At 41.1% G+C, this 13,017-nt stretch overlaps 1 protein-coding gene across 4 annotated transcripts in view; it reads right to left on the reverse strand.

The window, feature by feature from the left end:
* Nucleotides 1-13,017, reverse strand: part of znfx1 (zinc finger, NFX1-type containing 1) — a 56,950-nt gene that overhangs the window by 22,270 nt on the left and 21,663 nt on the right. For all 4 annotated transcript variants that reach the window (XM_073061614.1, XM_073061611.1, XM_073061613.1 and 1 more), the window contains 5 exons: nucleotides 10,278-10,409; nucleotides 7,385-7,533; nucleotides 4,109-4,252; nucleotides 2,691-2,808; nucleotides 76-308 (listed from right to left, as the gene is read on the reverse strand). In XM_073061614.1, the coding sequence (XP_072917715.1) occupies nucleotides 76-308; nucleotides 2,691-2,808; nucleotides 4,109-4,252; nucleotides 7,385-7,533; nucleotides 10,278-10,409 (776 nt within the window). The remainder of the gene's footprint in view (nucleotides 1-75; nucleotides 309-2,690; nucleotides 2,809-4,108; nucleotides 4,253-7,384; nucleotides 7,534-10,277; nucleotides 10,410-13,017) is intronic.

The following is a 13,017-nucleotide window of genomic DNA, read 5'->3' on the forward strand; positions in this document are numbered from 1 at the left end:
ATTAGATTTGACAAATTCATGCACTTGGAACTTTAATGAAAAGATCTCATTTCAGAACCGCAGGTCTACACTTACCTGCCAGCCGCCTTCTGTAATTTGGCCTGCTTTCTGAGTTCCTTGGTTCAGATTCATTGCTAACAATGTGTTTGCTAGTTCAGCAATATCAGCATCTTCCTTCTTCCTGGTCCTCATTTTTAGCTCATTCCCATCAATTACTCTTTCTGCCTGAATGAGCTCTGCTTCCTCAGGGATATGAATTAATTCTTCTTCCTCTTCATCTTTATCCTCATCTTCATCTTCTTGGTCATCTTAACACAAAAAAAGTTTTGATTATTTTGAGGACACGAGGAATGGAGCCAGAATAGAGTCCTGTAGTGCTGTAGTTTTCTACGTTATATTGCAAGGTAATAGGGGACAAGCTCTCCTCTATAATCACCCTGAGCACCGGTGCCCCACAAGGCTGTGTACTCAGCCCCCTGCTGTACTCACTGTACATCCATGATTGTGTAGCCAACTTTCCATCGAACTCAATATATAAGTTTGCTGATGACACCACAATTGTAGGCCGTATCTTGGGTAATGATGAGTCAGAGTACAGAGAGGAAATTAAGAACCTGGTGGCATGGTGCGAAGACAATAACCTATCCCTCAACGGCAGCAAGATGAAGGAATTCGTTGTTGACTTCAGAAGGAGTAGCGGACCACACAACCCCATCTACATCGGTGGTGCGCAGGTGGAACAGGTCAAAAGCTTTAAGTTCCTCGGGGTAAATATCACAAATGAAATGACCTGACTTGGTCTAACCAAGCAGAGTCCACTGCCAAGAAGGCCCACCAGCACCTTTACTTCCTAAGAAAGCGGAAGAAATTTGGCCTGTCCCCTGAAACCCTCACTAATTTTTATAGATGCACTGTAGAAAGCATTCTTCTAGGGTGCATCACAACCTGGTATGGAAGTTGTCCTGTCCAAGACCAGAAGAAGCTGCAGAAGATCGTGAACATAGGCCAGCACATCACACAAACCAATCTTCCATCCTTTACACTGCACGCTGTCGAAGCAGTGCTGCCAGGATAATCAAGGACAAGACCCACCCAGCCAACACACTTTTTGTCCCTCTTCCCTCTGGGAGAAGGCTCAGGAGCATGAAGATTCGTACGGCCAGATTTGGGAACAGCTTCTTTCCAACTGTGATAAGACTGCTGAACAGATCCTGACCCGGATCTGGGCCATACCTTCCAAATATCTGGATCTGATTTGCACTACCTTACTTTCCCTTTTCTATTTTCTAATTATGATTTATAATTTAAATTTTTATTATATTTACTTTGATTTGTACTTCAGGGAGCGCAAAGCACAGAAACAAATATCACTGTGATGATTGTACGCTCTAGTGTTTGGTGACAATAAAGTAAAGTAACTAAAGTAATGCAATGGGTGACAGATGACATACATCGCTCATAATAGAAATTGTTCTATGTAATTCACAAACAGTGTCATTGAATTGTTGAGTTCACTTCAAGAGGTGGTGTCTGATGTAATAATATCACTGTAAGAGGACTGCTTTTGGTTTGTTTGTAATGGAAGGAAAGGTCTGTGGATTTTGTTAAGCACATAAAACACTCACACATTTTATTCACAAAATCCTACAATATGTTCTATTTTCTCCCTCAATCATCTCCCCACCTCTCATGCAAGGTTCACTGGCCAGTAGTTACCTCACTTATCACTGCTATCTTTAAATAAAGGAACGATATTAGCTATCTTCCAGTCTTCTGGTTCATGACCTGTGGTAAACAAAAATTCAGGTCTCCTCAGGGTCCCAGCAATTTCCCACTTCTTCTCTTATAGCAGATAGATTTCACCAAACACTGAGGATTTATCCTTCTTTGTGAAATCCATGTTTATCAAACACCTCCTCCAAAATGCTGACAAATTCCAGAGTATCAGCCACTCCACTACTTTCCACACTTCTATTCTGGTGAATATAGAAAAGAAGTATTAAGTTAGGACCTCACTCACACTCTGGCCAGGCCAGTCTGACTGTATTACTCAAGCTCTGCAGTCCTAACAACATCCCTATGAATCTTTACTGCCCCCTTTCCAGCTTAATGACATCTTTCCTATTGCTGGAGTCCTGGTGAAGTCTTGGCCCAAAACATTGACTGTTTGTTCCTCCCCATGATGCTGCCTGATCTGCTGACATCCTCTAGAACTTCATGTGTGCTTCCAATTGCTAGGCAACTGGAACTGCACCCAATACTTGCGTCTCACTAATGCTTTGTACAGCTGCGCCAAAACATTTCATCTCCTGCACTCAAGTGGCCTGACTGACAAAGGCAACTGAGTCAGGCAACTTTTTCACCACCTTGTCTATCAGTGCCACCAATTTCAAGGAACTTTACTTGGTCTTACTGTTCTTCATTTAGTTCTCTCACAGACCTCTTGCATATCTGAAGGTTCTCACTAATTTTCAGTAGCCTCCAATTCTATTAATGTCTCCATTGCTATTGAGTTTAATACTATAGGATAATTGTATGTTTTGCCCAGATTTTCAACCAACATTATCACAGCAACTCAGATGGAAAATGAGATTTTCAAGGCTTGGGTTCAGAATCATGGAGTAAAATGTTAGTTGTAGCCCAGTAACAACCCAAGAGTTGCGATAAAACAAATCTGAACATTTTAGTACCTGCATTTTCCATGTCAACTGGTAATCTTCCAGGAATTTCAGGCACACCCATGAAGCCAAGACCAAACCACTCTAAGAGTAATGAATGTTTTTCTCCAGGAAACTGATGATCAAAATTCTGCAAAATTAAAACATTTAGTAAAACTTCTAATCCTAAAAAAACTTAAAATCTGTTGTAACATCATAACATGGAAAAACTCGGCAGGTCAGTATGGAAAGAGCTACAGAATCATTAACACAAACTGAATATGTTTCAAGGCTTAAACACGGAGGGTTATAAACACTCAAATGAGTGTTTAAAAATCAGTTAATATAGGAACAATGTACAACAAAGAACACCTAATGCATTTCAGTTCTGAAGCATTCTTAAGTTCATCAATTGTTTAGAGTTCATCTGTATTACAGTAGTTAAAGCTTTCATTACAGTTGATGTTAAGATGTTGGCCATGAAGGAATTAAAATCTGGTAGAAAACATCAAAGTCAAATGAGTCAAGGACGGGAAAGCGGACAAACGATTTGTCTTTGTTCTTGCAATTTGGTTAAAGAAATGGAGGCTGCCATTTTGTGAAACTGCTCTGTAACTTCTATTTTGTGAACTGTCTTATGATCTGTTTCTCTCAGAAAAAGATCTATCTTCAAAGTGGTTTAAAGCAGACACAGTGATACTCCTGATAATCTGATGAACTAAAGATGATTTCCAATTAAGAAGTTATTTGTGATGCATTCTTTGGTATGATAGTATACGCAGGTTTATGAATAGGGGAATCTGTGTCTGACCTGTGTACCCTAGTACCAGGGTGATTCAGAACCAAGAGACAGAAAGGTAAACAATTTGATGCTGGTTTGGACTAGAGCCAATGGGAAACTGAAACACATTAGCCAGGTAGGCCAGAGCCAACAAGGTCATAACACAGCATTTGAACTGATAAGGAAAGAGTACAAAAATGTGGGGTTTCAAATGCAAAGCAGCGAGAACTCCAGAAATTAACTATCATAAGGAAGGTGCCCCATGTTAGGGGCTAGGAGAAAAAGGATGAATCTTTTAGCCAATGGGAGATCCCCTATTTTGGTGCTATAAATGGCAGAAGTTGTCTGAGTGAATATTAGTACAGAGAATTCATGTTTTAAGTTATTGGTCTGGGGTCAACATACTTACTGATGTTTGTGTGGAAACTATTTTAAGTGCGAGCTTTGATTAATTAAGAGCTGTGTAATGAATTGTCTAACCTAAACCAGTTAATGATCAGTCAACAAAGGGAAACCCATATATCGTTATATTCGCCCCTGATGTCATCTAGTGACATCTTGAATAAAAAGGTTTACTAAATTGCTTCGAGCCCATATAATGAACAATCACTTGTTCAAGATGTGATAAAGCATGATGAAATTTATGGAGCCATTTCTTCAACATTCTTACCCATCCACTCTGCAAGCTTTGCCAGTGCACTTGTGAGATGTATCTTTCCAAATACTGTTCATGGACAATTCCTTGTGTTGTGCACTCCAAGTGTTTTGCTGCACTGCAAATCTTTTGCTCAGATTCTCTCATCTGGTTGGTTACCTTTAACAATTCAGAATTTAGTTAATAATTTACTTCATGCAAATATTGCTAATATTCATTTAAAGATATGGGAATTTAGCAATGCTTTATACACTAAAGAAGATGTAATTAAAATAAAAAATATCAATTTGATAGTGGTAATAAAAGAGGGAAAGAAGAGGGAAAAAAGTTAGAGGAAGAGGAAGGTGAAGAGGAGAGTTAACAGAGAAAAGTAGGTGCCATAAAGTTTAAAAAAAGTAGAAAGAAGAAGTGAAGGTTCTCTCTATCTCCTTTTATCCTCCCCTCCACCCCCCCAACACCCAATCTATTGTGTAGAATTTTCTGCAGTCCAGATCAACTGGCACGGGAGTCAAAGACTCCATCTTCAATCCTGGCTCATCTCCTGTCTTCAACCACTACTGGTGACCAGGCAGGATACAGATTGTTAGGGGGCAGTAAATGCAACTTAAAGGTCTAATATCAAGGCAATGAGCACTAGGACAGTGTGTTGAAGATGGGGATTGTTGTTTAAACAAGAGTGAGATATACAAACGTTTGTATATCAGCGAAAAGAGGCTCAAGAATATCAACATAAAGCTTGTAAATTCTGATTTCTCCAGTAGTATGCACTAATTAATAATTATCTTGCTGGTGACTAGCTGAGAATCTGAATACATGCTGCATTCATAAGCCCATAAGACAAAGGAGCAGAAGTCAGCCATTCGGCCCATCGAGTCTGCTCCGCCATTTTATCATGAGCTGATCCATTCTCCCATTTAGTCCCATTTCCCCGCCTTCTCACAATAACCTTTGATGCCCTGGCTACTCAGATGCCTATCAATTTCTGCCTTAAATACACCCAATGACTTGGCCTCCACTGCGCTCGTGGCAACAAATTCCACAGATTCACCATCCTCTGGCTAAAAAATTTTCTTCACATCTCTGTTCTGAATGGGTGCCCTTCAATCCTTAAGTCATGCCCTCTCATACTAGACTCCCCCACCATGGGAAACAACTTTGCCACATCCACTCTGTCCATGCCTTTCAACATTCAGAATGTTTCTATAAGGTCCCCCTCATTCTTCTAAACTCCAAGGAGTACAGTCCAAGAGCAGTCAAACATTCCTCATACGTTAACCCTCTCATCCCTGGATTCATTCTAGTGAATCTTCTCTGAACCCTCTCCAACGTCAGCACATCCTTTCTTAAATAAGGAGCCCAAAACTGCACACAGTACTCCAAGTGAGGTCTTACCAGTGCCTTATAGAGCCGCAATATCACATCCCTGCTCCTATACTCTATTCCTCTAGAAATGAATGCCAACATTGCATTCGCCTTCTTCACCACCAACTCAACCTTAAGGGTATCCTGCACGAGGACTCCCAAGTCCTGTTGCATCTCAGAACTTTGAATTCTCTCTCTATTTAAATAATAGTCTGCCCATTTATTTCTTCTACCGAAGTGCACGACCATACACTTTTCAACATTGTATTTTATTTGCCACTTCTTTGTCCATTCTCCCAATCTATCCAAGTCTCTCTGCAGACTCCCTGTTTCCTCAGCACTACTGGCCCCTCCACCTATCTTTGTATCATAAGCAAACTTAGCCACAAAGCCATCTATTCCATAATCCAAATCGTTGATATACAATGTAAAAAGAAGCGGCCCCAACATGGACCCCTGTGGAATACCACTGGTAACCGGCAGCCAACCAGAATGGGATCCCTTTATTCCCACTCTCTGTTTTCTGCCAATCAACCAACGATCTATCCACGTATGTAACTTTCCTGTAATTCCATGGGCTCTTATCTTGTTTAGCAGCTTCATGTGCGGCACCTTGTCAAAGGCCTTCTGAAAATCCAAATACACAATATCCACTGCATCTCCTTTATCTAGCCTACTTGTAATTTCCACAAAAAATTGCACTAGGTTTGACAGGCAGCATTTCCCTTTAAGGAAACCATGCTGAGTTCTGCCCATCTTGTCATTTGCCTCCAGGTACTCCATAACCTCATCCTTGACAATCGACTCCAACAACTTCCCAACCACCGATGTCAAGCTAACAGGTCTATAATTTCATTTTTGCTTTCATGCCCCCTTCTTAAATAGCAGGGTGACATTTGCGATCTTCCAGTCCTCCGGAACCATGCCAGAATCTATCGACTTTTGAAAGATCATTGCTAATGCCTCCGCAATCTCAACAGCTACATCCTTCAGAACATGAGGGTGCATACCATCTGGTCTGGGAGATTTATCTACCCTTAGACTATTCAGCTTCCTGAGTACTTTCTCTGTCGTAATTGTGACTGTGCACACTTCTCTTCCCTGACACCCTTGAGTGTCTGGTATACTGCTGATGTTTTCCTCAGTGAAGACTGAGGCAAAATACTCATTCAGTTCCTCCGCATTCTCCTTATCTCCCATTACAATTTCTCCAGCATCATTTTCTATCAGTCCTGTATCTACTCTCACCTGTCTTTTACTCTTTATATACTTGAAAAAGCTTTTAGTATCCTCTTTGATATTATTTGCTAGCTTCCTTTCATAGTTCATCTTTTCCCTCTTAATGACCTTCTTAGTTTCCTTTTGTAAGCTTTTAAAAACTTCCCAATCCTCTGTCTTCCCAATACTTTTTGCTTCCTTGTATGCCCTCTCCTTTGCTTTTACTTTGGCTTTGACTTCTCTTGTCAGCCACAGTTGCATCCTTTTTCTATTCAAAAAAGTCTTCTTTTTTGAAAATGTCATCTGTTTTGTGCCCTCCTCACTTCTCGCATAAACTCCAGCCTCTGCTGCTCTGCTGTCCTTCCCGCTAGTGTCCCTTTCCAGTCAACCTTGGCCAGTTCCTCTCTCTTGCCACTGTAATTTCCTTTACTCCACTGAAATACCGACACATCAGATTTCGGCTTCTCTTTCTCAAATTTCACAGTGAACTCAATCATGTTATGATCACTGCCTCCTAAGGGTTCCTTCATCTCAATCTGTCTAATCATCTCTGGTTCATTACACAATACCCAATCCAGTATAGCTGATCTCCTCAGCTCAACAACAAGCTGTTCTAAAAAGCCATCCCGTAGACATTCTACAAATCCTCTCTCTTGAGATCAAGTGCCAATCTGATTTTCCCAATCCACTCGCATGTTAAAATCTCCTTACTTCAAAATAGGCTCCGCGCAGGTGCTGGGGTAGTTTTTTTCTAAAATCCCTGGCACTCCGCAGTTCCTTCAAGGTGAACCTTTTCAGTAGTTCACTGTTACTCCTTCCACCCACTCTGACCAGACCATTGTGCAAAAATCCATAGATTCCTGACAAAAGAACAGTAAGTTATATTAGTAACACTTTATTCTTCAAAATGTAAAAGATTGAGAGGAGATTTGATAGAGGTATACAAAATTATGAGGGATTTAGAAATGCGGGCTTTTTTGACTGAGGTTGGATGGGACTATAACCAGAGGTCATGGGTTAAAGGTGAAAGGTGTAAAGTTTAATGGGAATATGAGGGGGAAACTTCTTCAGTCAGAGGGTCGTGAGAGTTTGGAATGAGCTGCCAGCACAAGTGGTGCATGCGAGCTCAATTTCAACATTTAAGAGAAGCTTGGATAGGTACATTGATAGTAAGGGTATGGAGGGCTATGGTCCCATTGAAGCTGGATGGGAGTAGTCAGTTTAAATAGTTTCAGCATGCACTAAATGGGCCAAAGGGCCTGTTTCTGTGCTGTTCTTCACTATGATGGTGCAAGTTAATTTGGCTAAGCTTCTCCTCTGTCAGCCAGAGCTGGATAAGGGTGAGACCTTTGTCACACACCCCAATACCATCATACTAAAAATTCGGGTTTGCAGTCTGTGCCATTTAGTACTTTAGTAATAGCACTCCTGTTGGATTTCCCATGGAAAGACAAAGCAATGGTTCTGGTGCTTTCTCTGAATGACTAACATTTCATTACATGTGAAATTCACTTGGAGGAAGAGGAGTACCCCAGAGCAGCAGTAACTCACATTGAGCTAGATCTTAAATAGCCAATCATGCCTTAACCTTCAGTTAAGGTCTCCTTGTGTTCTGTGGAAATGAGAGTTCATTGCCTGCATCTGTATGGAAAATTGCATGTAAATGACATCAATACTGTGCCTTACACTCTTTGATGTCCATACACCCGAAACCTTTGTGAGTTTATCACAAGGATCCGTATCAAATATCTGGAAGTTCCTGATTGTGTTTTGCAATTGAGATTTTCTTTAAAAAAAATTCTATTCCTATTGTTAGTTAAAAAAACACACATTGCATAGCATTATAGAATCTCCAAGCAAATATTTTTAGAGAAAGGAAAATAAAAATAAAACAATGTTAGTCTAGCTTCTGGATGTTCTTAGAAACCCTTACCAAGAAATGTAGTTTCTATCATTCAGTCATTTCAAATAACATTATAGAACAGTAAGTTAGTATTATAAGCACTTGCCTTGCATAATAAAACAGAATTTCTATGCAAATGAAATTTAATGAGTGTAACATCTTAATCACCAGGCCTGCAAGCCTCTTTATATTACAGAATGAAAAATAAGCTGGACCCATGCAACTCAATGTTCCAAGCCACATTCAGCACTCATACTACCCTGCAATAGCAGACATACTGCAAGATTTTAGCCCATAAGACCATCAAGCATAGGAGGAAAATTAAGCTATTCGACCCATTAAATCAACTGTTCCATCAAAGCTAAATTATTATCCCTCTCAACCCCATTCTTCTGCTTTCTCCTGGTAACATTTAACACCATTACTCATCAAGAATTTATCAAGCTTCATTTTAAATATACTCAATAACTTGGTGTCCACAACCACCTGTGGCAATAAATTCCACAGATTCACTGCTCTGTCCCTCCACCTATCTTTGCATCATCCACAAACTTCTCTGGACCCTCTCCAATACCAACACATCCTTTCTCAGATAAGAGGCCCAGATCTGCTCACAATACTCCAAGTGTGGTCTGACCAATATTTTATAAAGCCCCAGCATTACATTCTTGCTTTTGTATTCTATTCCTCTTGAAATGAATGCTAACATTGCATTTGCCTTCCTTACCACTGTCTCAACCTGCAAATCTTTAAGAAATCTTGCTCAAGGACTCATAAGAGTCTTTGCACTTCTGATTTCTGAATTTGCTCTCCAATTAGAAGAGTCTGCGCTTTTATTCCTTCTACCAAAGTGCATGACCATACACTTCACTACATTGTATTCCATCTGCTCTTCTTTGCCCATTCTCCTCATCCGTCTTATTCCTTCTGCAGACCCCAAGCTTCCTTAGCACTACCTGCTCTTCACTTATCTTTGTATCATCTGAAAACTTGACTACAAAGCCATCAATTCCATCATCCAAAAGAAGCGGTCCCAACGCCAGCCCCTGTAGAACTCCACTAGTCACTGACAGCCAATCAGAAATGGCCCACTTTATTCCCACTCTGGCTCCTGCCAATCAGCCCATCTTCTATCCAAGCTGGTATCTTTACAGTAATACCATGGGCTCTTATCTTCTTTAGTATCCTCAACTGTGGCACTTTATGAAAGATCTTCTGAAAATCCAAGTAAACAATATCCACTGACTCTCTTTCTCTATCTTGCCTGTTATTTCCTCAAAGAATTCCAACAGATTTGTCAGAATTATATCTCAGGCTTATAACCAACAAATCCAATTGCAATATGTGGTAGATTCAGTGTTCTTCAACTAATGACTAATTTGAGCCTTGCACATCACTTCTGATAGTGTAGTTGCAACTGATGAATAAAGTACATGATCCTCATAAGGATTATTATTCCATGCTGCCGATGACAAATATTTAAAAAAAACTCCAGTAAAATCAATCTTTAATATTATAAATCAAGAGACAATAATTAAGGAATTTTAGTAACATCTTCATTACACAGCTATCTAATTTATGTAGGCTCAAAAAAGATGGAAAATTGGTTCAGTTAACAAAATGCAAAGATAACTATATATAATATTCAGAGTTTGAATAAATTTGAAAACAAATTTCAAGCAGACAAAAGCAGAATCTTACCTTCAAGAAACTGGTCAAGAGCATGATTTGTATAGCACACCACCAAAATTGGAGCCTTCTGCAAATATGTTTGCCAAATTTTCTCATTATGTAGGAGTACTTGCACAATTTTTAATCCAACGTAAGTTTTTCCTGAGAATGATGAATTAGTGTTATTTACAAAGTTTGAAGATAACTATCAGATTATCACTGACATGCACATTGCAACATTTATTTGCTTTAAATTTTCCAGAAGCATTATACAAATTGCAAAGCAAAATCTGAAGTGTGTATTGCAAGAATTAATTCAATTTTTTTTTGTATGGAAACCTTGGTTAGTCCTCAGATACCAGATTCCTTCAATTTTTGTCTTTTAGTTAAAAACACACTGGAACAATCATGATTATTGAGGCCATTCACCTCAATAAAAGCTTGGATACTGTTGGGGAACTGGATCTTGCAGGCCAGTTTCGGGTCAGCGGTGGGCTGAGCACACATCCCCGGGGGAGGGGAGGGGGGGACACTGGTGATCAGTGCAATGGAGCCAAACATGTTGCTGCCAACACCAGACTGTCTGAGATCTCTCTGTCAAGGGCACCAAGATCCAGTTATGCAGAGGTGTTCAGACCCAACAAGGAGAGTTTACCCACCAAGTTCTGAGGAATGCTTGTACGGAACGCCTAACTGAAGTCTTTCAACAGCACACTGAGGTAAGAGACACCATTCTCCAGGTGGAACAGGACTAAGTATGAGGCAGAGGCTACTGTGTTATTGGTGGACCAGTTCGAGTATTATGCCAGCTGGTAGATGTCCAATGTAGTAGAAAAGCAGGTTTAATGCACATCAAGACCAGCTGTTCAAAGCACTTCATTATTATTGAAGTCAGTGCCACCAGACAGTGGAGGTTAAGGCAGGTTATCGTCGGCCTCTTGAGCACTGGGATGATGGTGGAAGCCTTGAAGCCTGGAGGGACATTGGACATGTTAACGTCATCTGTGAGAACATCCGATAGCTGGGCTACTGTCTCTCAGCACCCAAACAGGTGTGTTATCAGGTCCTGCAGCTTTGTGTGGATTGACCGTGACTAGGGTCTGCCTTACATCGGCTGTGGCCAGGGTGCTGGCTCCTCCGGGGAGTGGGGGCTTACTCACCAGCACATCATCAAAGCATGGTTAGAAGACATTCAACCTATCAGGAAGAGAAGCATCACTGTCACTCAGGTGCAGTGTGGTCTTAACTCTCCATTATGGTCTGATTGCCCTGCCACGTTCGCAGCATGTCGTGCTATCAGAGAAATGGCTGTAGATTGTGTGTTAGTCCTGTTTCACCCTCCTGATGGCACAGGAAAATGCAGTGCTTGCTGACCCGTGGGCCATCTTATTTCCCCCCAGCACCCTGTCCTTTCATCAGTGCCTGGACTTCTGCTGTAAGCCATGGCTTCTCATTGGCCCTAACGCAGATGGATTGAAAGGCAGTGACATCCTCACTTCACTGCGCCAATCAGCCAGTCATGGGTCCGGCATGTTTGTAAGATGATCATAGGTCACCATCACCCTGAACATGTTCCAATCCATGCTCTCAAAACAACCCTGTAACGCTGAAGTTGCCAAACCCCGATTTCCTTGTGGACTGGCTTGACTTGTTTAAACAGTGGTCTGTGTGCTAGGATTAACATAACAGCTAAAGAGATTAGAGTATCCAAAGTGGGGTGGGAGGAGTGCTTGTGGCAGGCTTGTAAGCCCCACAGTTGCTGGTGTGAACCACATCTAATGCGTTTTCTCCTTTGGTAGCAAAACCCACATTGATAGAATTTAGGTGGAACTGTTTTTAAGACTGGATGATTAAAGTTGCCAGCAACAATGAAGAAACTACATGCAGAGCTTCTCCAGTGTAAGCAGTGGGGGGAATGAATGTTTGTATCTCTATCTCTGTATAGCCACAATAACAATGGCAGTGAACTCCCATGAAGACAGATCTTTTCACATCCCGTATTTGTCATTTTTATGAGGTCCACCCGTTTCCCTCATCTACACACTGACAAACTTCACCGCACCTCACCAAAACTGATTTCACCCAATATCCCTCCTCTCACCCTACACACTCCTTTCCACAACTGCCCAAACCTTGAACCTACACTCAGCCGCCACTCTATTAGGAAGCTCATGGTCTTCTGCTGCTGTAGCCCATCCACTTCAAGAGTCTACGTGTTGTGCAATCAGGGATACTCTTCTGCACACCACTGTTGTCACACGGGTTTATTGGAATTACTGTTGTCTTCCTGTCAGCTTGAACCAGTTTGGCCATTCTTCTCTAAACTCTCTCATTAACAAGGTGTTTTCACCCACAGAACTGCTCCTCACCAGATTTCTTTTTTGTTTTCGCACCATTCCCTGTAACCTTTATAAACTGTTGTGTGTGATAATCCCAGATCAGCAGTTTCAGAAATACTCAAACCACCCCATCTGGCACCAACAATCATTCCACAGTCAGAGTCAGATCACATTTCTTCCTGATTCTGATATTTGGGCTGAACAAAACTTGAACCTCTTGACCACGTTTGCATGCTTTTATGCATCGAGTTGGTCCACATGATTAGCTCGTTAGTTATTTGCATTAACGAGCTGCTGTACAGGTGTACCTAATGAAGTGGCCACTGAGTGCATATCCATTACTACCCCTGGACACACTCCTTGCCACAGCCACTCACTAATCCAATCCCCATGCCCTTAGATACAGCCATTAGGCTGCTTTCCCTCATCCT

The sequence above is a fragment of the Hemitrygon akajei genome, chromosome 11 (genome assembly GCF_048418815.1).
Source record: "Hemitrygon akajei chromosome 11, sHemAka1.3, whole genome shotgun sequence".
In the NCBI taxonomy this organism is placed as follows: domain Eukaryota; kingdom Metazoa; phylum Chordata; class Chondrichthyes; order Myliobatiformes; family Dasyatidae; genus Hemitrygon; species Hemitrygon akajei.